The following is a 27,932-nucleotide window of genomic DNA, read 5'->3' as shown; positions in this document are numbered from 1 at the left end:
TAGTCCAATACTGTCACTGGTCCCTTTACAGCTCGGCATTGGTGACATGCTGCCTCACTTAAACTTGGGGCCTTTTTAAACCCGCGAAACCTGGTAATGGTCCCCTACGTTTACACGTTTTTTCCTCCTAGCCTCTGTGAGAAAGCTGCCTTCACGCAATATACTTTGCAGTACTTCAAGTAAGATGACTCGTGTCGCACACTGACCCAGGGGGCCGGCTGCTGCGGTGGCAGCCCCGTCCTGCCCCGGATGGTGGGCTGTCACACGATAGCGTCCCACTGTACAGGACTGATTTCAGCTCAGACGCGTGTCCTTCAGCCCACTCTGTACCTTCTCTGAGCCTCATTTCCTTGTCCCGAGGTGGAGGTTCATCTCACCTGCTCCGCTGACCTGTCCCTCCAAGCTGGGTCTGGAGGTGCCAGTGAATGAGGCATAGTCCCTGCCCAGAGATGGGGCGTGAGAGGCAGCATCTCCCTGCCTCCGCCCAGGCCTGCAGAGGGGGTCCCAGAGGGGGCCACTACGTGCAGGACGTCGGCGCTTCAGCTGCTGGACTTACTGGGTCCCAGGGCCAGGAGGCCATGCGTGTGCTGCTCTCATTGAGAATGGGAAGACTAATGAGAGCGTAGCAGCCCACTCTTCCCTAATAAGGCCTGGCCGCCACTGTCCCCTGTCCTGAACTGCTCTGGGCCCTGCTGTCTTGCAGATGTGTCACGCCGCCACCAGTGCCTTCTGCCGGTCCATTAAGCTGCAGTGTGAGCTCTACCCTTCTCGAGAAGTGGCCATCTGCTTGGACCCTTACTGTGGGCTTGGGTTTGTCCTGTGGTGCCTCTGCAGGTGAGTGTCCCCTCTCACATCCCTCAAACCGTAGATCGGTCATACGCCCGCTTCTGCCTGTGTGCCATCCCCGCTCCACCTGGCTCTCAGGGTGAGTGGGTTCCACGTTCTGTGGCATCTGAAGGAACTCGTCTCAGTGACATTTGCTGAAACCCACAGAGACAGTGGCCTGTGGGGACGTTCTGAGAGTTGCCTTTTGAGAACCCATATTCTCTTGAGCAGAGAACCCGTGGGCCTCAGGCTTGGTTCTTTTGCCTTTAAATGCATATCAGGTAGTTGATATTTACTGATTAGAAGATTGTGATATTTACTGATTCAATATTGTGAAAATGTAAATTCTCCCCAAATTGGTCCAAAGATTCAGTGTAATCCCTGTCAAAATTTCAGCAGTTTTTTTTGTTTCAGTTATTTTTTTGCCGGAATTGACAACGTAATCCTAAAATACAAATAAAGGACCCACAATATCCAAAATAAACTTGGAATAAAATAACAAAGTTGCAAAACAGACTTCCCGATTTTAGCGCTGACCGCTATAACCAAGACAGTGTAGTGCTGGTATAAAGATAGAGGTGTAGACATACGCATGTAAAGTAACCAGTGAAACAGGATTGAGAGTCTGGAAATAAACCCTTCTATGTGTGGTGACTTCATTTTTCAACAAAGGAACCAAGGCAACTCAAGGAGGAAAGGGTTGTTTTTCCAACAGATGACACTGGAAAAACTGGACATCCATATGCAGAAGGTTGAACAGTCACCTAACGTGATACACGTAAGTCAGCTCAAAGTGTCATAGACCTTAATGTAAGAGAAAAAAACTATAAAACTTGTAGAAAAAAGCATAAAAGTAAATATTCGTAATATTGGGACAGGCAGTTGTTAGATTTGACATCAAAGGCACAGTGCATACAAGGAATGTTGATAAATTGAACTTCAACAAAATTAAAACTTTTGCGCATCAAAAGACACCATTAAGAAAGCAAAGACAAGCCCCAGACTGGGAGAAAATATGTGCAAGTCATCTGTCTGTTAAAGACCTTCCAACCAGATAAAAGAACTCGTAAAACTCAAGACACAAGCAACATGATTTACAAATGGGCAGCATATTTGAACAGACATTTCACCAAAATATACAAATGGCCAGTAAGCATGTGAGACTATGTTTAACATTCGTTAGGGAAATACAAATTAAAACTAGCGAGATACCACTTAATACCCATTTAACGGCTATAACCAAAGAGACAAGAAAACAACAGAGTTGGAGAACTTAAACTTCCTGAGTTCAGAACTACACCATGAAGCAGGGGTGAGCAAGGGCTGTGCATGAGACCGCGACATGGCGAAACCGCAGTTTGCACGCTCTTAACACTCAGGTCACCACAGGGCGCCACAGTTCCCCGCCCCCAGGCGTCTGCGAAGAGAAGGGCAAGCGCACGTCCACACAGAGACGAGGTGTCCGCAGCACCCTTTGTTTAAAGGAGAAAACAGTCCGAAGGCCCACTGACCGGCGAGTGGACACAGCGTTTGCCGCGGGCGTGCGATGGGCTGCAGCTGCCACACACATGGCCTTCAGTGTGCTGCGTGAGAGGAGCCAGGCCCACACCGTGTGATTGTGTCACGATGCCCTTGCATGAGATGTCCGGAGAAGGCGGGTCTACAGACAGGAAGTGGGGCGAATGACTGTGGCAAGGGTTAGAAACAGGACGGACCGCAGTGGACGCAGCCTGCCTTCAGGGCAGTGGATGTTCTGGAGCTGCGTTGCGGGGACGGTCACACAGCTCTGCAGCTAACCAGAGTTCGTTTAATTCTGTGCTTAAAGTGGGCGGATTTCATGGTGGGTAAATCATACCTGAACAGAATTGTCTTTTGAAAAAACAACCTATCATGGGCATGTCTGATGCTCATAGTACAGACACCAGCCTGTCAGGAGAAGCACTCCTGGGCACCTGGGGTGACGTGTGTCCTCGCGAGCCATGTGGCTCCCCCGCTCATGGTGCCAAGGCTTGATGGTTTCAGTTGTGGGTCTATTTTGTCAGGTCGATCATCTAAAATCATTCAATTACAAATGTGCACATTTGTATTAGTTACCAAATTGTCTTTTTTTTCCCCTTTCCTGGTCATCTGTGTTTTTATTTTTTTAAATAGACAGTTTTAGGTTCACAGCAAATCTCAGTATAAGGTACAGATTCCCTTCATGCCTGCTAACCCACCACATGCACAGCCACCGCCACCGTCAACAAACCGCCCCCCCCCGGATGGAACATTTTTCACGACCTAGGAACCCACGTTGACACGTCATCGCCCAGAGTCCACGTCGTCCATCAGGGTTCACTCTTGGTGTTGTCGAGAGCCCAGGATTGTGTCCCACACACAATCAGGTGATCGTTCGCAAAGGGCGAAAATAACGCAATGGAGCCGAGACAGGCTTCGTCAGACGTGCCAGAACAAGTGAGCCCACGTGCAGAAGGCGCACCCCGGCACACACCGCGCCGCCTCCACGAGGGCAGCTCAGCGCGGGCCAGAGCCCCGGGTGCGAAAGGCGAAACTGCAGAGCTGTCGCCAACGACGACGCGGGAGGACCCGGAGACCCGGGGACGGGCGGCGGCTGCCTAGGTCGCCGGACTTCGTTAAAATCGATGGTTTCTGTTTGCAAGAAACACTGTCAGGAGGATGAAAGGACAGGCACAGACGGGGAGAAATATTCCCCAGATGTCTTTTTAATCATTTTGTTGTCTTTGAGGTTAAGATCCAAACTAGGATCGTTCAGGTCCTAGGAGTTCTCGAGAGAGCGTCTTCATTACGAGCGACCTGCATGCTCGGGTGCGGTCCCTGGAGGCGTTTCTGCCCAGCGCCAGGACAGCCACAGCGGTTAAGAAATGAAACATTCGGTGCTGGCCGGACTGGCCAGGAAAGGGCGAGGAGAAAACCCCCGAGTCGGGTTTTCTGTGTGCTCTTATCAGGACTTGCTCATTTTCCCCTTCACGTCGGCTCCATCCTGTTACGGGAGTGTGGGGAGAGGCGAAACTGCGTTTAATCTGCACACGTGTACTCGGAAGTCTCTAGGCCTGAGCTCGACTCTGTGCTCATGGTTCTGATCGTGCAAATCATGTCTCCTGATGCATGTTCTTGAGAAAGGTAGTAGGTGATTTGTATTTATTTTTCTTCATTTTGGGGCTGCTTACGAAGTCAGATGCTGGGACAACGTGGATGCGAGAAATGGCTGTAATTAAGAGGAGTGCCATCATAAGGTGTTCCCCACGTTTCGATTCCCTGAGACCCGGGGCCCAGATGGCACGCACCGTCTTTGGTCCGGGTCCTGCAGCGTGAGCCCTCGGTGCGGGAGCGGGGTCCGAGCTTTGGTGAGCATCGCACAGGGCCGTCTGGTTAAGGTGGCAGCGCTGACTCACGAGCGAGCAGAGCAATGTCGGAGGCCCATTGGCTCTTAGGCCTGGTGCGTGGCCCCGAGTTTGGGTCCCCGGCACCGTTCCCTTAATGGCCACGCAGCAGAAGGAAGTTTTCCAGATGTTTCTTTCTTTCTGCATCATGCTGCCTTGAGGCTCCTGGTTGGAGTCGACGTGTCAGCTGCTAAGAGATGACGCTCTGATCAGTCACCAGAGGCAGGGTGCAGGCTGATGCTGCAGCACTGTGGGAAGCGACAGAGCAGGACTGGCAGACTGTGCCACGCAGCAGAGCCAGGCGCCCGCTTCCAGAGTCAGTGCTGGAGATTCCCTCCCACTCGTCAGTGTTCTCGGAGCTGCCCGCCTCTGGGACAAGGGGCCACCTCGCGGGAGAGGGGGCTGCTGTGTCATAGCTCTCCCCCCCTGGGGACACCGTGGAGCGAGGGCCCTGCGTGCACAGGGGCAGCACTGGGCAGCCCTGGACATACAGCTGGACCTAAGAAGACGTTCATTTGCTTTTTGGCCCCGAGTGTGTAGTTCCTGGGAGGTTATTTCAGGAATAACACGCATGCCCCCAAAGGAAGGACGGAGGTTTGTGGCTTGCATCAGTGCGTTGTGGTTTAGACATGCCTGCTGTGACGCACTTGATCTCTTGGATACCCTCAGTATAAGGTGACTTTTGGTGACCTGAACTAATTTCCCAAGGACAGATCTGAGGTTCTTAAATCCTTTGAAAAGATCACAGAAAAGGTCAATGTTTGCTGTCTTCTTTTTGACAAAAATAAAAGTTTGGAATAGAGAAATAAAGAAATGGAAACTTGCCCCCAAATGCCCTGAAGAATAGTTTTTCTTCCAAGGGCCCTGTTTAAAGTAGATTTTACAAGCCAGCTTGATTTCCTTACATTTTGTCTACCAGTTTATTTTATTGTAAATAATTTTGAAAATTTTAATGTGAGATTGGCTTCATTCAAGAATAATTGGCTTTAGCATAACAGTAGTTGAGGCTTAATGTACTGTTTTATCTATATTTTTTTGTACCTACAAAATTTCTTTTACTCAAATCTGAGAAAATGATTTATCTAGGATATTTTATTATGATACATGGCATCTATTAACGTTGATTTCTAATTTTGCCAAGTACTCCATTATTTTAAAGCCACACTTGCCCCACCCATCGGTCGGTGAGGAATCAAAGCTGTCACCTGTTGTTTTCCCGATTTCTCCAACCTGAAGGTGAAATTGAAGAGTGATTGTGTTTCCCTTAGTTCTGCCGGATGATTTGTTTGGATCATTCCAAAGTGAACTTTCAGACCTTAAATACTGGACAGATGGACAGAGTCCGTGTAACTGAGTTAGTCTTTGTTCACTTCCTCTGGGTGCCGGTTTGCTGAACCGGAAGTGGCACGCTTTCTCGGGCGGCTGTTTGGCGAAGTCTTGGGCTGTGTGCCCGCCTGCAGGTGCGAAGCCCTGGGGACACGTGCCCGTGAGACCTTGTTTGCAGAAACGGGCAATGTCTCTGGTTTGCCAGCCCCTGTCTAGACCCCACACATTTTGCTGAAATTCCATTCTGTGTTTCCTGCTGTGGAAGAGAACTTAGTCTGTTCATGTGCCAGCTTGGGGACAAACCGCAGTGTCACAGCTCAGATGACTCCCATGAGTGTGCAGCCTGGCAGTGAGTGTGGGTCACAATTCATACAGTTACTTTGTGCTTTTCAGAATGTTTTCATGCCCTTGCTTTCGTGTTAGACTTGAAAGTTCCTGCGGGCAGAGTTGCTGGGACCGTCCCCGCCTCTCGCCCGCACTGACCCGCGTCTCTCCCTGCAGCGTGTACTCCGGACACCAGTCCATCCTCATCCCGCCCTCTGAGCTGGAAGCCAACCCCGCCCTGTGGCTGCTCGCCGTCAGCCAGTACAAAGTCCGGGACACCTTCTGCTCCTACTCGGTGATGGAGCTTTGCACCAAGGGGCTGGGCTCACAGACCGAGTCCCTCAAGGTGAGATGCCCTCACCCGCCCCCTGGGACCGGGACATTCTCAGGGTCTGAGGACAGCTGTGTCCCAGGGCACGGAGGGGGCCGCCGAGTTTAAAATGACCTTCACCGAGTCGAAGTGTAATCTGTCACCTGCAGCCTGCAAATTGTTTCCACGTGAACACCTTGTTTTGCCACAAATCTGCCCCCACCGCCACCGAGAGGCACAGGTTCAAGTGAACACTTGATGCCCTGAATCCCACGATGTCTGCTTGTCGGGTCCCGAGTCGCCTTTTTCTTTGGTGGCGAATTTGCTCTTTGGCACGGTTCATTTTATCCTCACTCGGATAAAATGAACTGTTTTCCTTGAAGGTCCTGATCTGCAGGTCTGGGCCCCAAACGGGACTCATTTTTGCAACCCAGTGAGCAGTGGTTTGGTGTCCTTTATACGTGGTTGCTATTATGTGAGAGTAACATCATTTCCCTCTGCATAAACCAAGGACGTTTTGCTAGACATGTTCTCATGGTAAATCAAGTTGTCCTCCAGGTAGCTGGGTGGGAAAATCCATAGGGCCTGCTTCGATCTGTGTCTTCCACTCGGGGATGCCCAGATACGTGGGCGTCTGTGTGCACAGACCGCCTGTGTGTGCGCGTGCGCGTGCCGATGGAGGGGCGCTGCAGCTTCCCTCCTGAGTTTTGTTTTCCTCTCCAGACCTGACGTGTTAAACTTGAACGGAGAAGTAAAATGGAAGATAACTTTGGTATTAAGTCGTTTGAAGTTACATGTTTATGCGAGAAAAATTTATAAAATGACATTATTACTCAGGTTCACTTGTATTCCGTGACAAAACTTCTGAGTACGTTTCTTCAACAATACCTATACATATTAACAAAATGAAATAATATCTAATTGAGCGGTTTCTGAGCACTTTACCCGTTGATTCATTTAACCTTTACAGTAGCGCTCTGCAATCGAAATCGTGATTGTCTTCCCTTTTAAAATGAAATTTAGATTACAGAGAAATTAGCAGCCTTCCCCGGTTCTCGCAGTTAATAAATGTTGGGGCTGGGTTTTGAGTCTCCGGCGGGAGGCGCAGCTTCTCAAGGCGCCGGCCACATCGCCTCCCACACCTGAGTGTGTGCGAACCATTCGTGTTGCCTGGATTCTCGTGTGTCCTGTGTAGCTGTGCATGTCGGGTCGTGTCTGTGCCCGCCTGGGTGCCCGTGCATCCCGGGATGTGTTCCCTGTGCGGTTCAGGCCCCCGTCGCTGTCCCTGTGCCCCGGCCACCTTGCAGGGCTTGAAGGAACAAGTGGGTTTGCCTTTGGTGGTTGTCTGGAGACACAGCCACTCAGCACTCACCTCGTGTTTAAACGCAGCTGCTCGTGCTCAGGAAATCGCAGCTGTCACCACAGGCAGCGTCCTTAACTCACTGGAATATCTCAGGTTTGCCATTTTGCTCCTTTGACTGAGGTGCAGCTCGGAGTGCACTTGATCGTGCGTGAGCCTCGGAGGCAGAGGCACTTGGGTCCTGACCGTTGTTACGACCTTTGAAGTCTCATGGGATGTCAGAGGTGGCTGCCTTCGCCATGGTCCCACACATGGCTTTCCGTCCCTGCAGTGAAAGCAGACCCCTCGCTTCTCCCCACACAGCTGTGCCCTGGGTCCGTGGCGCCCACGAACACTTCCCACCCTCCAAGCCCTGTCCCCGTCCTGTCCCATGGCCTCTGGCTGTCAGTACACTGCTCGTGACAGCCTCTGTGGCCTCTGGTGTGTGCGTGACCGACTTTCCTGCGTGGCGCCAGGACCTTGGGGTGGAGGTCTGTGAGGGCGCGGGCTGCCCGGGCGGGTCGGGGTGAGGGGACCGCACACCTGAGCCTCGGACGGCTGACCTCTTACCGCCGTCCTTGCCTCCAGGCACGAGGACTGGACTTGTCCCGCGTGCGGACGTGCGTGGTGGTGGCAGAGGAACGGCCTCGGATCGCGCTCACCCAGTCCTTCTCGAAGCTGTTCAAGGACCTGGGCCTCCACCCGCGGGCCGTGAGCACCTCACTCGGCTGCCGGGTGAACCTGGCGATCTGCTTGCAGGTGAGTGTTGACGCCGGTGCTGGGGTGAGTCCCCCCTAACGGCCGCTGTGCGGTGCCCGCTCCAGCTCAGCCTGGGCCCTGGGCGGACGTGTCGCGACACTCGGAAGGTGTCTGTTAGTGAACCGCAGGCGACGGTCGCCCACGCGTCCCTTCAGTCCGCGTTCCTCCTCAGCGTTCCTGGCGCTCATCCCGTCCCGGAGCGTTTTAACTTTGGGAAGACCGGCCGCGGCCTCCCAGGCCTCTAACATCAGGTTGTCTGGAGGTCAGATGCTAGACAAATGTTTCATTCTTCCAAGAAACCCTGTGTCTTGAAGCACTTGCCTCATGTGCGTGGACAGCCATTTCTGTGGGAGAATCCAGTATGAGGCGGGTTCGGGAGTTCGCTGCTGTGACGGCCGTTCAGGAATCAGTTATGGCTGCATCTCTGTGGCACGGGGAGGCGAGGCCACCCCCGACGACAGCCTCGCATTAGCCGCGGCTGCAAACACTTGTCTTCCCCTCTCGTTAGCCCCCCTGAGACCTGCCCTGCCCGTCCCCTCTCTGAGTTCCTGACGTGACGCGTGGTGCCGAGTCAGCACAGCCTGACGGCAGGCGGGGGGTGGGGGGTGCGTGGAGGGACGTTCTGCCCGAAGCCCTCGCTGCAGCCCACCCTCGGACACGGCAGGTGCTGGGCGCAGACTGCTGTCAGGAGTCCACCCCCCACCCAAACTCCGATCCCCGGCCACTCCATTTATGACCCCAAACGTGGCTGCAAATGACAGTTCTCACGCTCGTGGGCTGTCTCCTCATAGCCAGTGGCACGGACCGTCCGCGTGCCGCGTGCGGGGCCCTTCGCCTCCCCCCGTGCGGCGGGCAGGCCGCAGCCAGGACCGCGCAGTGGGGTGGCTCATCTTAACACGGGCGTCTTTGTCTCCTGTTCTTCGCCTACACTTGCCTTCGGTCCAAGATCGAGATTCTCCTGAAGAACTTCAGTTTTTGAGACACATCACGAGGGGCTCCCTTATCTTTGGCTGATTCGTTTTAGATTCAGAGTATTGCATTGCCCTCCCAAGAAACACACGCCAAGTTTGGGTCTGTTATGTAGCTTTAATGTCATTGCTCTCACGTGGGCAGAGCTCGCCGAAGTCAGCTCGGTGACTGTTGTGAGGGGACTCAGTGCGAGGCGGGATTTCTGGCCCGCTGGTTTGAACCAGGAGCCACACGGCTCGGACCAGAGTGCTGCCCAGCTGGTTAGAGATAAACACGCAGTCTCCGTGACCCCGTCCCAGACCAAAGTGACCTCCCTTGGCTGGGGGGAAAGCGAAGACACGAGTGGAACTCAGAGGAACAGGCTGGGTGTCGTGCACCGCTCCCCCGGACCCGTCCCGCCGCACGTTCTGCTGCAGCGGCTCGAGCTCCAGGTGCTTTGGACACACGTAGCACGATCTCTGAGCAGACGAAGCTTCGCGTGCCTGGCACCCGGCTCTTGCCGGGCAGACGTGGTCTCGGCCACGTCAGCCTTTTACTTGGCGGGACGTGTGGCCTGCTTCTCTTCTCTGCCACTTTGATAAATGACTGACAGGCCGTGAGAAAGCCCCATGTCACCCTGATGAGTCCCCTTTGGAATTCGGGTCCTGGGCCTGGAAGTGGTCAGCCACGGTGGAGAGCTGTGGTTCGGTGGGTTTAGTTTTTGCTCAGTTTCAGGTTTCACTAAAGAAACGTGGCCCAGCGTGGTCGGCAGCAGCCCCGATGCCTCCCTCACGTGCGTGAGCTCACTGCGCTGTGTCCTTGCAGGGGACCTCAGGACCTGATCCCACCACGGTCTATGTCGACATGAGAGCCCTGAGACACGACAGGTATGGCGTCTCCTGGCATCCCCACCGGGAGAGGGGGCGCGCGTCTCCGCTGCAGGCCGTCCCCGAAGGAGCAGCTGGGGTCACCCCTCCCACTCGAGGACCAGGACGCCCTTTTCATTTGAGATGTGAACGGCAGGGGCTTCCAGGGTGGCTTTTTCTCGGTGTCCCTGGAGTTCGTGGCGTTTCTGCGGGCGAGGTGTCACTTCACACCCCCTAAACCAACACGTTTCTTACCTGAACCGAGGCATTCCCCTAAAGAGCTGAAATGCAGTCAAGTTACTTTCCGTGCAGCTTCCCAGTGGCCCTGAGCAGGAGTGGGGGTGGCGAGGGTGGGCATTTCCAGGGCCCCTGGGGGGCGGGGGGCCGGTGAGATACCGACGGGACTTTCTCCCGGAGCAGCGCGGCTGGTGGAGAGGCCTGAGCGGGAGGGGCGTTCCCAGTCAGCAGATCGTTTCCGTTTGGGCTGAGGCGGTGTCCGCTCACTGTCGCTGGTGTGAGGTGACTGAGGGTGAGGACACACACTCCCACACCCCGGTCACCCTTTCCCGGCCTCATTCACGTCCCAGGTTCTTTGTCATGCGTGAGGACAGCTGCTGGGAGCTGAGGGCAGCACCCGGACCCCACACGGTGTGTGCTGGTTCCTCTCTCCTCTCCCTCAGGGACTGACAGACAGACACCGAAGCAGCCCTGCTGCACAGCACGTGTGACAGCCCCTTCCACGGCGTCCGTCCCCAGGGCTGGGCCCCAGGTGCTCCCACAGTCTCCACAGAGCCCGTGCCACGCCCGCGGCCCTGTCCTTTGCTTGTCCTCGGCCACCTGCCCTGGCAGCTCGGTCCTGGACCTCGGTGACCCCATCTCTGTGCGCGCCTTGCTCGTGCGGCCCCACCTGGCCCTCTTTAGAAGGTGGCCCAGGATCTCCAAGGTGCTCCTCCTCCTCAGGGGTCAGGTCTCAGCCTCCCTGGCCACTCGCATCCATGTGCACAGCATGAGCAGTCCCTGTGAGGACACTGTCCCACACGGAGTCCCCAGTGTCACTCCCGACCTCGCAAACCCGTGTCAGATCTGCTTCATGCTGCAGCTGATGTGCAGTGTGGGCTCTGGGGTCTGGCCGACCAGTGTTCAACTCCATCCTTGGTCCTTGGACAGGCTCTGTCCCTCAGATGCCCTGGGCTCAGAGAGGCCCAGTAAAACCTGCCTTCAGGGGACCCTCAAAGTGCCAGTGGGGATCAGCACTGTCACCAGGCCTCTAGTGAGCAGGAGGACTGTCCTCCCCAGGGTGAGGAGGTGTCATCCTGTGGAGAACTCATCTCTCCATCCTCCAGCACCCAATGCTGTCCCTGCAGAGGGGACCCAAGGACAGAAGTCAGCTGGGCCACTCCGAAACCCCAGCCAGGATTGGTGAGGCAGGAGAGCCTTTCAGGCTGGTGACCTCACTGCCGTCTTGCCATTCCTGATGAAATAACAGGCTGTTGTCATCCTAACGCGAGCTGTCCAGCAGCCTCACCTTGTCACGTTTTTACAAACGGAGGGCAAGACCCTCCCGCAGAGGCCACGACCCGCTCGGCCGTCGTGCTCGTGGTACTTCATGGGCCATCTGGAGCCCAGCTCCAGTGTCCCTGAGGTGTGTCTGTGACCCCTGGTTACAGGGCAGGTCACTGTCCCTGCAGCACCTTCACCCGGGGGCCCAGTCGTCACCCATCAGGCTGCAGCTTAACTTGTCCGTGCAGCTGTGCGCGTCTGTGAGAAAGCGTGCGTGGGGCACACGGAGGGTGGGGAGGTGACGGCCACCATGGACAGACAGGTTCCCCAAACTGAATCAGCGTCTACCCGATTTTCTGCCTCTGTTTCTTGGAATGAGGGTTTGTGGTTTGGTGGACGTGGCCACCTTGCACCACGAGGACTCTGGCCGCCACCTCGGGATGGCTGCAGCCCCTGTGTGCACAGCGGGAAGTGACGAGGCCGCTGCGAGACCGTTTGGGGGGCACCGTTCGTTTTTAAAATTCTCTTTACCACGAGCTCGTTGAAGAGACTCGCGGTCTGGCCGGCCTTTTCAGTCTGACCCCTCAGCACTTGAGTTTTGTAGATGGCGTAGGAAACAACACCTTTTTCTTTCAAAGAAATAGTTTGGGGAGTTAGATCTTAGAACACGACGTTAGCGGAAGGTTTGAGCGGAGGCTTCCGTGGCTTCCTCGCCCCTTCTGACGTAACGAGAGCACGGAGGAGCGTGGGCGTCTTTCACGTCCTAGTCAGTGGCTGTGGAAGAGGCGCATCGGACGCCACGACGCGCCAGCAGGGAGGGGGGAGGCGAGTGGAGAGGGTCCCGCTCTGTGGTCCCGTGTGTGAGCGTCACCCGTGTGCGTGAGTGGACTGTCTGTGTGACAGGGTTTGCTGGGTGGCTGCCTGAGTCCTCGCCTTGTCGTTCGCGTGGCCCTGGTCACGGCAGCGTGGGGGCGGCACCTTCGGTGGGGTTTGCACCCACTGCCCATTCTTATCACTGAACCGTGTGTCAACGTTTGGTACCCAGTGCTAGGACGTGGTGCTCGGATGACTGTCCAGCACGGGCAGCCTCCCGTCTGCACCCCTGCCTCACAGGTCACTACCTCACTGTCCCAGCCCCACTGGGGACTAAACCGAGCCCTAGGAAGCCTGTGTGGCAGCAGCGAACAGTCAGTGTCGTGACGTTCACGAGGCTCAGGACCCACTTTCCAGCTACATTTCACACCCTGTCTGTGACGTGGTGACAAGGCTGCTTGCCTTGCGCGGTTGCTGTGATGGGGACGTGGTTGATACACCTGCACAGGGCACAGTGACAGCGCCTTCTGGTCGTGAGGCTTGGTGCGTGCGAGCTCAGAGATTGCACGTCTGCGTATCCCAGCTGTGTGCACACTCGCAGGTCGGCTTTCTAGCACATGGGGCCACGTCCAGGCGCGAGGACAGCCTTTGATTTGTGGATTAGCCGCCTTAATAGCTGGCACTGATCAGAGTTTCAGAGATCAGGAACATTCGGTGGTTTCCGTGTTCCTCACGAGGTACACACGGAAGTCAGGCGACTTTAGCAATGGACAGAACTGGGCAAAAGTAAGTGTTTACGCTTTACAGCAGCCACGAGCTGGCGGGAGGTGGATGTCTAGCTCCCGTCCCCCCACGAGGCCCGCCTCCGCCACGCCTTCATGGTTTCCACCAGCCTCTCCTGACAAAGACACGGTCCCCAGTCCTCTGCCCCATCAGAATTTGGCAGAACAGCCCCCCTCACGCCCCCTGCAGCCGGCCCTCACCCCGAGGAGGGAGCGGCGAGTTCTTCCCCGCATGGCCCAGGACCCCTGGGGACATGCATCTCCCAGAGCTCTGCAGTTTCGTCACCCTAGCGTGTCCTGACCCCTCTCACTTCGTCCTGTCAGGAGATCCCGAGAGAAAGTGAAACCCACCGACGAGCTAGCACCGGGCACCAGCGAGCAGTGCGACCCTGAACCGAGTCTCTGAGCCTCCAGGCCCGTCTCCTGGTGAGGGGTGCCAGAACCTTCCAGGGCCGCCCCTGCTCGGGGTCCCACTCCCAGCTGATGCCCGGTGCTGGGCAGCGTTTGCGAGGCCCTGTGCAGTTCAGGAGCCCAGAGTCTCGGCTGGCTGTGCCTTCCTCTGCTGGAACCGTGTGGGGCTTGCGAGGGGCCGTCCCCTCAGGCGTTGGGTGAAGGAAGTCACAGCGGGGTCTGTGGTGCAGCTCAGGCCTGAAGGAGCCTCGGGGCCTGACGCCTGCGGTCAGCACCCAGAAGGCCCTGTGGTCTCCCAGGCAGAGCCCGCTCCTTTGTCCCAGCGACGCCTTCCCTGGGGGCACAGGCCTCGGTCTCCCCCTTTGTCTTCGCAGTGGTGTGTGTGGACGAGCAGCCGGTGGGGTCAGGTGACGAGAAATGTGGGTCGGGCCCCCCATGGGTCCCACAGTCCCGCTGTTAGCAGCAGAGCCGCCGGCCTCGTCCGGCCTCGCTCACGTCTGTGCGTGGGGCTCGGGTGTCGCCGCCGCCTCCGCCTCGTCTCCCCCACCACTGGGGGAGGGCGTGCGGCACGTCAGGGCGTTCTCTTTCACCAGTGAGCGCCGGAATGTCCTGCGACAGGGACAGAGAATCGACGAGGCCCACGCTGCCTTCCGCCGGGCGCTGTGGCTGGCCATCGCGGGCCGCGCCGGGCGCCGAACGTGGAGCGGGCCCCGTGCGAGTCACTGAGTGACGCCTCTGCTTCCCTTTGCAGAGTGCGCCTGGTGGAGCGAGGGTCCCCTCACAGCCTGCCGCTCATGGAGTCCGGAAAAGTAAGTACTGCGAAGAGACACACACCTCTGTGTGAGCGTGAGCCTGGGGGTGTGAGCTTCAGTGGGTTAAGAAACGTTTTAGAATATTTTTTCCAAAAAATTTTCTTGAACGTGGCACATCAGGACTAGGTTTGGCCATGAGTACAGAAGCTCAGAATAACAGTGTTTTAAAGGAGTTAGATTTTTTCCTCTCATGTAAAAAACCGGTAAAGCCACCAGGGTCCCTGGCACTTCTGTCCTGTTCTGCTCTGCATCAGCCCCACTCCCAGGGGTGCCTCAGGGCCTCAAGCAGCTGGTCCAGCTCCGGTCATCGTTGTCAAGTCCCAGCTAAGCAGAAGGAGAAACAGTAAAAGGAGACAGATGGTGAGACCCAGAGGAGGCCCCTGAGCCGCCTCATTTTCCCGCATGTCGTCACGTGGTGACACCAAGCAGGAGGAAAGCCGGGGACCTGATCGTGGCTCCGCACACCCCTAGGCCTGGCTGACAATCAGGGCGGTTACTGTGGACACAGAGCGATCGCCAGGCAACAGCCGGGAGCCCCTGCCCCACCACCTGTGTTCCCTCTGGAAGCAGAACCAGAGACGGGCTCAGACCTAAATGGAGACCTCGTTTGTCAGCTCCCTTCCCACTAAGTTCTCAAAGCACCTCGTTGCTTCTGCATCTTTCACGACTGTCTGCGTGGCCACCAGCTGGCCTCCTCCCTTCTGAGCAGCCGCTGACGTCGGAGGCGGTGATGACCGCACCCCAGCCCTCGGCATGGCCCCAGGTGCCACCTGGCCTGGCCGTCCTGCGTGGATTGCTGGACGGCAGGCCGCGTCCAAACTTGAGAACCAGCATTTGCCTCCCTTACGTGTGTGGTTTCAGTGGGATTTAAGACTCGCCTATGCAAAACGTCCATGAAGACGACGACGCTCGAGGTCGACGTGCCGTAGCAGACGTTTGTCGCCTGCAGGAAAATGACGGGCGGGAGGGGCGCAGGCGTCTGGCGGTAAGGCCCAGACGGCCACCAGTGACACGCCAGAGCGGCTCCCGCCCACGCGTGTCTGGAAGCCGCCCCAGCGTCTTCGCTCCGTGTCCGCCGCAGGCTCGCCCTTCATGCTCACGTGCCATCCTGTGAGGCGTAGCGTTAAGCAGACTGAAAAGAATCATGGAAATATCTAAAAACTCCTGTTTCGTGTCTGTGTGAGAAACATCCAAACCTGTAGAGAATTTTTATGAGTTTATTGGAATCAAACTGATCACGGTTGCTGGGGAGTGAGATCTCACACGCTCCGGAGAGGGACAGTTTGCATTTGGAATTAGGGAGGGGACGTGGGAAGGTTACGAGGTGGGGGGGAGCCAGGTGGGGATGGATTCCAGGACAGGTGACAAGATCACCTGCTCTCCTGAGGGTAGTTACGCTTAGTTCAAAGGTGCCTTAACCTAGACGCCCAGAGACAGTGGACAGGGCTGGCTCAAGGCAAAGGCGAGCCTTTTACTAAGGAAGTTACGTGCCGGGGTGTGACTGTCCCCCGTGACCTGATCAGTTAGGGACTTAGGGTCAAACCACCCGTGAGGTTAGAACCCCTTTTCATCCACATTTATTTGCGGGCATCAGGCTGTGTTAAATTATGTCGTTTATCATGTTTTCGTTCAGATCCTTCGTTTTCGGGTCACTTGAACAGCTCTGCCGTTGTAGTAATCGCAGGGCGGTTCCTGCGCCATCGTCACCGTGTCACAGTGTGTGATTTTGATCTAAAGCCAAACGACTTTCCGAACAGTTCCAGGAAGGAAGGACGCAGGCACGCGGCGTGAAGGCCGGACCGGGGCTGACTGGTGTGTGGCACCTGCCTGTCCGCCTGCTCACTGACGAGGCCGTTCTTTCCCACGTAGATACTTCCGGGGGTTCGGATCATAATCGCCAATCCAGAAACGAAGGGACCGTTGGGAGACTCACACCTGGGCGAGGTGAGTTAGGGGGTGGCCCCTGGGACCGTAGTCTCTGAGGGCAAACCCACTCTCCTGCTGTGTGCCTCCTGCTCTCGGCCACCGGCAGACGTGTCTCCGCTGAGCGCTGTGTGCGTTCTGGTCACACTGCCAAGCTGGGAAGCGGCTTGAGGTAACATGGGAGCTCAGGACCACAGGGCGGAACTCCTTACGGAAGTGTGCTCGTTCCCGTCAGAATCTCTGAGAGCACAGTGGGGGCCTCACTCCTCAGCTCCTGTGTGTTTTCCACGAGGCTGCCATCTTCGGGGGCAGGCTGTTGGCAGAACAGCGATGGGGGACCTCACAGGGCACCATCTGCCGCTCGAATCGTGCCGGCAGGCCGGGCAGTGTGACCGGCTCGTCGGCCATTGGCCATTGGCCGTGACGCTCTGCCCTTTGCTCCCTGGCGTGTGGGGAAGCATGCTCTCGCCCCCACGCCGCTCACCACACGCGCAGGAGAAAGCTGGCCACGTGCCTCTCCCTGACAAGCCTGCCCCCTCCAGGGAGGTCTCTAGGGCATCAGCGGATGTGTCCCCTTCCGCTCTCCAGGGCCGAGCCTGCCTGGTACGGGTGTTTGAGCTGCACACAGCTGCACCCAGGCCTGCCGCTGTGGCTGACGTTATGTAAGAAACACAACCAGCGCTCTTTCCCGAGTGACACACACGGGGACACACGTGCATGGTGTAAGGGCGTGGACCGGTGGGCTGAGGCACCCCCCCCGCCCCGCTCACTCCCCGTCCCTCCTCCTAGGCCAGCTTCAGCCCCTCCCCCGAATCACCTGATCACACGTGGAGGTCGGAGCTGCAGTGACACAAGCCCGTGCAGATTTTACTAGATCCATCCTAGACACGAGATGGGGCGTCGGGGCTGCGGCCTGACCCCGGAGAGGGCGCCCATGGGGGCTGCCTCCGGCGTGGCCGTGGCCAGGGCCTGTGAGCAGTGCCAGGTGGCTTCCTTGGTGGGAGGGTGGGGGGAGATGGTACGTCAGAGCAGAGCATAGCGTCCGTCACCCCACTGGGCGCGTTCCAGATCGCTTCTGGAAACGGTCGCTGCGTTCCAACGAGCCCAGAGAGACGTGCGGCTTTGCTCACCGGATGCGTTTCTCTTTAAAATCCTCGATCGACCTGCTTCACCAGAGCTCCCCGTGGGGGGCGGGCAGTCGTCCCTGCGGCCACGAGCTTGCCAAGGCACCTTCGTGTCAGTCAGCTGAGGCATCTGTGTCTCCCCAGCATGAGGGTGAGATCACAGGGTCCTCTCTGCGGCCTGGGGACACTGCGTCACTAGGTGTGACTTCCTGAACCATAGCGGCAGTTCCGTCCCTGGGGCCTCCCTTGGGTCAACTCAGGGGCCACACCCTCCCCCACAGATCTGGGTTCACAGCGCCCACAACGCCAGCGGCTACTTCACTGTTTACGGAGACGAGTCCCTGCAGTCAGACCATTTCAGCTCCAGGCTGAGTTTTGGGGACACCCAGACCATCTGGGCGCGGACAGGCTATTTGGGGTTTCTGCGGAGAACTGAGCTAACGGACGCAAACGGAGGTGAGTGCAGCCAGGCGGGCAAGGGCCGGGCCCCCGACAGTGCAACCTGGGTGGTTCAGGGTCCCAGGCCCAGCACGACGCGCACGCCGGCCACCAGCCGGCCCTGAGCAGAGCGTGCCCGTCACACGGCAGGCGGCGTCGCCTTCTCTGCTCCACGTGAGCCGGGGATGGGTTTAAGTCTAAGGGTGTGTCCTGGTCTCGCCCCCCGGGAGACTCTGAGGAGAAAGGCACACGCCACCCGCAGGAGCCAGGAGGTGCTGCTGAGGACGTGTGACCGGGCGTGATGGGGACAGACCTCAGCACCTGCTCTGCCCCGCGGGCCGGGCCAGGCCATGGAGGTGCCGCCTTGCGGGGCTAGCGCTCCTGCTGGCACCGTCTCGGGGCCGCGGCCAAAGGCTGCCTTGGAGCTGCTACCCCCAGCTCGGTGACCCCTTCTTCATGTCCCATTCAGGAGTCGTTTTAGTCTTTTCTGTGAGCGGCTTGAGCAGCTCGCGGTGACCGTGGTGGTTCTCGTCCCCTGCAGAGCGCCACGACGCCCTGCACGTGGTGGGGGCCCTGGACGAGGCCATGGAGCTGCGTGGGATGAGGTACCACCCGATAGACATCGAGACCTCCGTCATCCGGGCACACAAAAGTGTCACCGAGTGGTGAGTGGGGTGTGCGTGCGTGACAGCGGGGACAGTCGAGACCGATGGACTGGACCTTGCTCTCAAGGCAGGTGACGTGCAGGTCGAGCTGGTGCGCCCAGGGCCCGAGAACAGCCGAGGACGGCTGGGTGGCATCTCCTAGGCACCCAGGTCATCGCTGATTTGGGTTTTAGTTTTCCAAAGCACGACGACGTAGGGCGAGCGGACTGCACACGGGCACAGGGAGCACACTTGTGACTGTCCTCGAGGGGACTGTGAAAGTTGGTGTGACGCGTGGGATGGTGTTAGGTGAGAACAAGGCAGAACAACATCAAAGCCAGCAGTGACAAGGCACCCATCCCAGGCACCCGTGGTGGGCAAGGTCATGGAACCTGGGGTTTGGCCGCTTGGCCGGCTGTGACGGGAGGTGTGTGTGTGGCAGGCCATGGTTCCTGGTGCCGGTCTGGGGCTGCGGTGCAGCCACGTTGTCAGGTCACACGGTGCCTTCCGGTGGTGTCTGAGGAAGAGAGCGTGTCGGCCTGTCAGCTGTAGGTTTGCTTGCTCGTTTGCTCCCTACACTGGCAGACACGTGACACAGCTGGGCCAGGCTCAGGCTGCAGCCCCCCGGGTGGCTCGCCCCGAGTCTGCCGGCAGTTTTTCTGGTGGCTGAGGTTTCTCAGGCCTCGGCCGTGGACAGCAGGCTGGTGGTGTTGCCTTTTGCTACATAGGGCTCGGCAGGATACGGGAGACGAGGGGCTGTGTGTGCACAGTCTCGCAGTTCAGTTGGTGACCCGCTGGCCCTGGCCCTGACCCAGAGCCACCCCCAGAAGCGGCATCTAAACTGTCTGTAAATGGGTCTTCGGCCACGCCACCCTGAACACGCCCGAGCCCATCTGATCTCGGACGCTAAGCAGGGTCGGGCCTGGTTAGCATGTGGATGGGAGACCAGGTGCTATTGCTGTAAAAAATAAAAAGTAAGGGACTGTAAGCTGACAAGGTCCTTGTAGTCTGTGAGATCAACCAAGGGTTACCTCACCTAAAAAATGAACTGTCTGTAAATACCTCACAGCCTCCCATTTTCAGACGTTTACTTCCCTCGAGTATTCTCTCTCTAGTTGCCAACAGACTTTCCACCTTAAAAGTGTGCGGCAGGGCCCTGGCCCACGCCTCCCGTTCCAGTCAGTGTCACTGCTGTCCCCTGGTATGGCCTCGCCAGTGGGCCTCCACCCAGCTGCGCACGCAGGGCCCAGTGGGGAGAAGGCGGGCGGCACCGCCCTGCGGGGCCCCAGCCCTCACCTTCCCACCAGCTCACGCCCAGCCTGGGAGGGAGCACGTGACCCCTGCCATGTGACGTGATTACCCCATGACCGCCAGCCCAGCCAGCCGAACCTTCCCCTCCTTGTCAGCTGTGCTCTGTCAAACGTGCTCGGCCCCGAGGGAGCCCGTGGCTGTGCCTCACCGGCCCCAGCTTCCCGCAAGCCCCTCCTCGAGTGGCCTGATTTCTCTCACCATGTCACTGGTTTCAAATGCCGTATTGAATTGTACTGCAAGTGACTGTCAGAAATATATACCTGATCTGTGATGTCACCAGCTGACAGTGTGGATAACTCAGATGTACAGTGACATCCACTGTCACAAAGACCGTATGACGGGCACGCAGCACCAGCACCCTCTGGGGACACACACAGTCACAGCCCGCACCCAGGACAGGTCTTAGAGCACATTCTCCTCAATTTCCCGTCATTTTAACATATACATAGTCACACGGAACAAGATGCGTCTCTTCAGTAGACGTGCTTTCCCACTCTCAGATCGGTGCGTTTTCCAAACGCTCCCTTCCTCGCAGCTGAGGTAGAGAAAGCCGACGCCAGCAGCCACTGCAGGGCTCGTCCTGTCCCCGCGCCCCCCACCCGGGACCTTCCTGGCTTCCGCAGCCAAGCAGAAGACCCTCTAGCAGCCGCTTTGCAAATGCCCGACCCTCTAAGGTGGATGTGGCTCAAAGCGTAAGCTGGCCGTAGGCTCCACATATCGGTCGCTGAGCACTCTGGGGGACCCTCTCGCTGGAAGACCCCAAACGAGACCTTTCCGGGTGAAGGTTGGCCGTTGTGAGGGATGTTCCTGTGTGGGTCAGTTTTGGCTGCATCAGTCATTTCAGCAGTGGTCAGTCATTATGCCCCCGTGTCGCAGTTGACCACTGGGGTATCGGGCCTTGGCTTGGCTGGGCCTGTGGGTCCACTGGGTGTGGGCTGGCGGCTGACATCCTCCTGCGACGTCCCTCTGTGCTGTGGCAGAGGCCGGTCAGCACCAACTAAAATGTCCGAGGGCCCTCCAGCCTCCACTCGCGTCCCACTGGCTGCGCTGCACGTGGCCCAAGCTCAGGGGCAGGACAGCCTCCACTCTGAGGGTCACAGTGCACAGACCCAGGGCGGGGCTCCTGCTACCCCCCCACCCCCCGCCACGTGACAGCAGCTGGGGCCAGGGCAGGGCGCTGAGAGGGCGACGCGGGAGCACGCGGAGCAGCCGCTGAGAGCGGAGACGGCAGATCAGGCTCGACAGGCTAAAGCAGAGGGGCTGGGACCGCGTGCCGAGGCCACGCAGTGCCAGGGACCCGAAAGGAGCCACGCGCAGCTTCTTGAAAAGAAACATGTTGTCCCCTGAAGCCTGCCGTTCAGTGACGCTGTTCTCTTTCTTCCAGTGCTGTGTTCACCTGGACAAACTTGTTGGTGGTTGTGGTTGAGCTTGATGGCTCAGAGCAAGAAGCCTTGGACCTGGTCCCCTTGGTGACCAACGTGGTCCTGGAGGAGCACTACCTGGTGGTGGGGGTGGTGGTCGTGGTGGACATCGGCGTCATCCCCATCAACTCCCGGGGCGAGAAGCAGCGCATGCACCTGCGGGACGGGTTCCTGGCCGACCAGCTGGACCCCATCTACGTGGCCTACAACATGTAGCCCCGCCCCGCCCCGCGCCTCTCTCCGCCCAGACGCGCTCCCGGCGCCCGCGTTGGCCCCGCACTGCCCCGGGCGGTGCGGCGAGGGGGCACAGCCTCCACCGAGGTTTGCTCAGAGGGACCTCGCATCTCTGCCTTCAGTTTGTTGCAAAAGCTCATTTCGAACCTTTCTTTTCTTTTCTTTTCTAATTATTGGATAATCAGTGCTTTCTTCGTAAATGTGGTATTTTGTTAAGCCAAAATAGCAATTAAAAAATATTCTGCCCTCCAGATGGGTTCTTTTAAACAGTTTATGTAGCGTGACGAGGAATTGTTTTCTCTGTTTTAATGTGTCATGAAACCTTAATGACATGGACCTGCTACTAATCTAAGCCATGGCTAGGTCTCACCTTTTAGGGAAGTCTGCTGAGGTACGAGTAACCCAGACAGCAGCTTCTGATTAGATCTTAGCAGCTTCTTGTCAGAAGTGTGGTGGAGAGACAGAGACAGAGGCCAGGTCAGCACAGAGCGAGGAGGAGTCAGGGAGAAGGGGCGTTCGGCAGTCACCCTGCAGATATCTTTGTACTAAACTAAAAAGAGAAAATAAGTTAACTTCTTCATATGTAATTATGTACAAAACGTTTAATTTATTTTGATCTCTTTAGAAGTATAAAAGAGAAAAACATTCAAGAACATTAAAGTCTTGTAATGTTTGCTAATATAAAAAAGTGTCGTATTATCTTGCGTGGACAGTATCACAGCAAATATATATATATATGAAATATAAATTCACTAATGAACAAAGGAGATTTTAACGTTTAAAACGCAGAGCCTGTCACTTGCATGGTGTCCCCTCCACTGTCCTGTAGATAAGAGAGCCTCTCACGCCCGCTCTGCTGATGAGGCATCAGACGGCCAGGAGCCCAGCTCGTGCTGCTTCTGGAGCCGGAGGCCAGGAGGTGAGCCCGCTGCCCGCTGCCCACTGCCCGCTGCCCGCTGCCCCAGGACGGAGCCGGACTGTGTGAGTGGCGTGCACGGCTCTCTTAGCTGCAGGAACTGTCGCACAATGTTTCCACCTTTCGGTCACTGTCACCCTTTCGGTTAGTGTCACCCTTTTTTGCTCCTCGGTATGGAAAGGAGTGATGTCCTGCGCCCGTTTGCACCGGCTGCGTGGGCCGCCCCCCAGTGGCCACTGTGTGGAATGGACAGCGTCCAAAACAGCTTGAAGGGAAAGACACAGGTGACTGTCGCCCTGGCCAGCTCCCAGGGGCCCCCAGCCACATGAGCAAAGCCCACAGGGACCCCCACCCCCACCCCCGCGGAGCCACCAGCCAGAGCCTCACCGCCGCCTGCCTTTGCCACCATGGACGACGCATTTCTGACGCCCGTCACCTGCTGCCGCCGCCGCCCCACAGGCCTCGCGCCCAGAGCTCGCCGCACACCCCAGGGTTGACCTGGCTGTCCGTGCCCAGCCAGGTGGGGTGTCAGCACTCCAGCGTGATTGCTTTGTCACCGCCCCGGTGTGACCCTGCAGTGACCCCCGGCACTGGATATACACCGCTGAGACTGTCGCTGGGCAAAGCCCAGACCCCTCGTCATTACGCCCAGGCCACGTCTTGACAGGCCCTCGCCGGACATGCCAGCAGCAAGGCCTTTGCTGAAAAAGTTTTGTTTGACTTCTGAGACCCAAGGCTGATTGTTTTTTAAAAATTTAAGCGGCATATTTTTTTAATTTGCATGTGGGATGCACCCTCCACCTCACGGTCGTCTGGCTTTGTCCACACTGCTTGACTCATCGCTGAGTGGGACTCTCCACTCGCTCATACCCACAGCCCACCGCCTCGTGCTTCTTGCGGGAAAACCCGCCACGTGGGAAGCGTTCTCTTACACACACCTGGCTTGAGGGGAGGGGCTCAAGGGTCCAGGTAAGATGCTGAGCGGGAAACAACTGCAGAGTAACTTGCATGGGCCAGCTGGGGTCTGAAGCAGCAAGCCAGTGTTGCTGCAGACGCACCCCTCACCTTCCCGACGTCCGCTTCCCAAGCCGGGCCGTGCGGTCATGCAAGCGGCTGGTGACGTCCTGTCACCTCTGCTGCTGGAGTTGAGGCCACAGGTTTGGGGAGCTGGGCTTGGAGCTCCGTCATGCAAGGAAGAGGCAAGGAGGCACCCACCACTGTTTCAGCAATAAAGGAGGACCGTACCGCAGCCGAGTCGAGTCGTTCACGGGCCGTAAGCGATGTTTGTCTTGTGACCTTGTGCTTCGAAGTCAGACAAAACCGTGTGATCAGCGTGCACACAGCCGGGCACACGGTGAACACTGAGACACAGACCTAACCCGACAGGGCGGCTTCCTCATGGTGCTTGTTTATTATATATATTCACCCTGCTTGACACTTTACCCCGGGGACACCGTCCCTTTTATCAGTTGAATGTTAGCAGCGTTACTTCATAGTGTGGTGACTGGTTAGAGAAATCCATGTACTCGACCAATCACGGTTTCAAACAATTTTTATGTGCAAAGGACGGCAACCTGCTCGTATGTTAAACCACCAGTAAGCTTTGTACATCTGTGATAACGCCTGTTTTATATTCAAATGAACAAATAAAAGCTTTTATTTTTGTTGCTCTGAAAGTCGTCGTTCCTTACTTGGTCCCCTGGAAAACCGTCTGGGACGGCGAGTCCTGGGGAGGACACGGTCTCCGGGGGGAGGGACGTGCTGCGCTGCGTGTCCGTGCAGATGATCGTACTTCGGACCGTGTTTAAAATACTAACGTGGGCGTGGACTGCTACAAAAACCCCATGGCGACAACGGTTCTGTGAAATGCTTTTTAAAATTCTTTTAAAAATACCTAAGTATGTTTGTCCACATTTTGCTGCAAGTGTACAGATTATTGGTAACTTGGGGACAGCACGCGTGAGTCCTGTACGCAGACACTTCCTGTCCACCGTCCGGAAGGGGACCTTGCAGGTTGGGAGCACGTCTGGAAGGCCGCTTCGACCCGATCGCCCGTGTCCGTCTGACACCCAGCAGCCCCGTCTTCGCCAAGATCTGAGGGTCCTCGTGGCTCCGTCTGGGACACGTGGCAGGTTCGCCAACCTTCACCTAAAGGCTCTGTCAAGGTGAGTTTTATTCCCGTGAACGTCGAACTCGAATGTGCAGAATCACCAGGCGCAACCTGGGTGCCTGTGTCAACCCCGCTCGTCGTGGGTGGTGCTCAGGCTGTGGAAGCGGGTGCCTGATCCGTGACAGCGTCAGAAGGAACGCTGTGTCACTCATCAGGCCCTCGCCGGCTGTGCCAGCAGCAAGGCCTTTGCTGAAAAAAAGTTTCGACTTCTGAGACCCAAGGCTGATTGTTTTTTAAAAATTTAAGCGGCATATTTTTTTAATTTGCATGTGGGATGCACCCTCCACCTCGTGGTCGTCTGGCTTTGTCCACACTGCTCGACTCTTTTTTTTTTGTATTATCACAAAATAAATTTATTTGAAAATAAACTTTTATAAAAGGTCAGAGGCAATTTGAGATCCCAGATTCAGCTTGTCTTGTAGAAAGATTTAACTTCAAGTAGCACAATTTTGTGTCTGCTTTTAATCCTGAACGTTCTTGAATCATGAAACAGCCAACTGTTCATACAACACACTCAAAATCCGGCTCCAGCACCAGTGGACCTACAGCTGGCAGCGGGCCAAGGGCAACCCAGATGGCGGGGAGAGCCGCCCTGCGTGCCTGTTCCCGGACGGCGTGTGCAGGTACCTGGGTGTGAGTGTCGCTTCCTTCTGCCGTGCCGTGTTCTGTGTCCTCTGTCTCTGGGCCCAGCCTCGGGACACAGTCAACAGTAGTTGGGCTGGTCGACTGTCACCCTGTGTCCCCAGGACCCTCCCTGCCGTGTCCCTCATGCTGGCTTCCTGATGTGTGTGGACGTGTGTTAACCACCTTCACCCGTCACCTGCCCGGCGGGAGAGCACGGGGCGTCCCCTCTGCTTCCGCCGTGGGCCTGGCTCAGAGCAGGCCCTCGGTGACCACCCCCCACAGGCGAAGTGACACGGGGGCTGCTGGGGCCGATGGCTCTCGGCGCTCCCGGAGATGGGCGGCAGCACAGCAGACACCAGGAGCTTCTGGGAGCGTGATGAGCGTGCCCTTCCCTAACTCGAGGCATGGCACGCCTGGGGCACCGATGTCCCTGCTGTGTGACGAATGACTGGAAACAGCAGAAAGCTCAAGGATGACGAGGGGCCAGGACAAAGGAATTAGAAAGGAGCGACGTTCTGGGCGGACAGACCACCCACCTGTCCCCAGGGCGCCAGCAGGAAAAGGCAACGACAGGGTGAGGGGACGCGGCGGCGGGAAGGGCCGGGTGCGGGAGCCGGGGGGGTGGTGCGAAGGGGTCGCTGTGAGCGGGTGGAGGGGGCGCCTGGACCTCCGCCCAGCGGAACCTCGGGGGGCGGCACGTGTATCGTCCCCAGGCCCCTTGCTGCCCCGACGGGCCAGGGCTCTGCGCCCGGCTGTAACGTCCACCCAGGGCCCTCTGTTCTCCATTCTTCCGCTGCCGGGACGGACGTGTCCACCGTGGCCGAGGGCCCGGGACGTGGGTGGGGTCCAGGGTGGATGAAGCTGCGCCGTGGCCGGATGGGGCCGGCCAGTCTGTCACCCACAGAGTGTGGTGGTAACGGCATTTCTGTCATCACGAGTGAGGCTGAGCATTTGGAAACTGTGTGGACGGCCACCTGGGCCCCCGTCAGCTGCTCGAGCCCCTTCGCTCCTGGGCTGCCAAACTTGTTGGGAAACAGTGCAGAAGGCATCGAAACGGCGAACGCGGTCGGCGGCCCCGTCCGGCTCGCGCGCCCAGGTTCTCTCTGCTTCTGCCGTGTTTTAGCTCTTCGCAGGTTTTAATGGTAGGAAACTGCTAATAACCACCATTCCTGTCCACGTCTACGCAGCCCGTGCCTGCCGACGACGCTGCCCCTCGCCCTGCGAATTAGGACCCCGAACGCATGCTGGGATTTGTTTTCCACCCACGCAGAGTTCCCGGAGTCCTGCTTTGAACGAGCTGCCACATCCCACTGGTGTCCTGAGCGAGACAGGTAAGATCCCCAGCGCCTCTGCGAGGGCCACGTCTGCAGCTCGGCACCGCCGTCGCTTCTGCTGCGGGCTCCGTTAACGGGGGGACCAGCCCCCCCGCTAGTGACGAGTTGGAAATCCCACCTTGTGCCATTTCTTTACTTTTTCGCCATGCTGAGATCTTTGTTACGTGTCCACATTTTTTCTCCCGCTCAGATCGGTTTCAGACCTCTCTGAGCCCTTCACAGAAGTGGAATCATGTAGTGTTGTCCTTTGGTGACTGTCAATGATTTCTCCGAGCACAATGTCTTCAGTGTTTGTCTACGCTGTAGCCTGTGCCAGAACGTCCTTCCTAAGGCTGAATGCTATTCGATGGCATGTACGCACCACATTGTGCTTATCCACTCATCCGTCGACAGTGTGAGCAATGCTGCCGTGAACGTGGGTGTACGAATGTCCCTCGGAGACCCCGCGTTCAGTCCTCGGGTGTGCCCAGGAGCGGGTTGCTGGGTCCCATGAGTTAGGATGTGTTCGCTCCTCTTCCATTTTTGGGAGAAGTTCGAGAAGGACTGACATTCATTCTCCTCTAAGTGTTTGGTGGAATCACCAGTGAAGCCATCTGGTCCTCGGGGTTTTTTGTGTTCGTTTTTTAATTTTTTGATTTGCATCAGTGGTTCCTGACTCAAATCCATACACCTTATTGCTCTGTTCAGATTTTCTATTCTTTCCTGACAGCCTTGGAAGGTTGTATTTCCAGGAATTTTTCCACCACTTCCAGGTCGTCCGGTTTTTTGGAGCGTAACGGCTCAACGTCATCCTAGGGGGTCCTCTGTGTTCGCGCGGTGTCCCTTGTAACATCTTCTCTTTTCTAATTTTATTTGACTCCTCTTTTCTTGGTAAGTCCAGCTAAATGCTTGTCTGTTTTGTTTACCTTTTCTAAAAAAGAGCCGAGTCTCACTGATGTTTTCTATTTCCTGCTGCTGACTTTGGGTGCGTTTGTCCTAGCTCCTCGCGGTGCACAGGCAGGTGTCTCTCTGAGGTCTGTTAATGCACGTTCTTCATTGTAAACCTCCTTTTGTAGCCGCACATAGGTTTTGGTGGTTTTGTTCCCATTTTCGTTTCAAGATATTTCTAATTTCCTTTTGCTTTCTTTGACCCCTTGATTATCCCGTTGCGTGGGGATTTCCACACGCTCAGCGGTTTTTCGGCTTTCCTCTCATTGCTTTTCTCGTTTCACACCACCGTGGTCAGAAAAGATGGTATGAGCTCAGTCTCCCTAACTCCGCTGAGACCTGTTTTGTGGCGTCATCTGACCTGACCTGGAGAACGTTCTGTGCGTCCATGTGACTTCTCGTAGATAAAAATGGCTTGTCTTAAGCTCTTAGCAACTTAACTTTGCTCAC

At 56.9% G+C, this 27,932-nt stretch overlaps 1 protein-coding gene across 1 annotated transcript in view; it reads left to right on the top strand.

The window, feature by feature from the left end:
- DIP2C (disco interacting protein 2 homolog C) overlaps nt 1–24,103 on the top strand; it is a 236,658-nt gene extending 212,555 nt beyond the window's left edge. The window contains exons 31-39 of the mRNA XM_023523799.1: nt 704–834; nt 6,054–6,222; nt 8,114–8,284; nt 10,058–10,119; nt 14,356–14,413; nt 16,286–16,360; nt 17,745–17,919; nt 18,443–18,566; nt 21,241–24,103. Of these exons, the coding sequence (XP_023379567.1) occupies nt 704–834; nt 6,054–6,222; nt 8,114–8,284; nt 10,058–10,119; nt 14,356–14,413; nt 16,286–16,360; nt 17,745–17,919; nt 18,443–18,566; nt 21,241–21,493 (1,218 nt within the window). The 3' untranslated portion in view covers nt 21,494–24,103. The remainder of the gene's footprint in view (nt 1–703; nt 835–6,053; nt 6,223–8,113; nt 8,285–10,057; nt 10,120–14,355; nt 14,414–16,285; nt 16,361–17,744; nt 17,920–18,442; nt 18,567–21,240) is intronic.
- The last annotated feature ends 3,829 nt before the right edge of the window (nt 24,104–27,932 follow it).

Source organism: Pteropus vampyrus, unplaced genomic scaffold, assembly GCF_000151845.1.
Source record: "Pteropus vampyrus isolate Shadow unplaced genomic scaffold, Pvam_2.0 Scaffold415, whole genome shotgun sequence".
NCBI lineage: Eukaryota > Metazoa > Chordata > Mammalia > Chiroptera > Pteropodidae > Pteropus > Pteropus vampyrus.
This window is presented reverse-complemented; position numbering and strand designations above follow the sequence as displayed.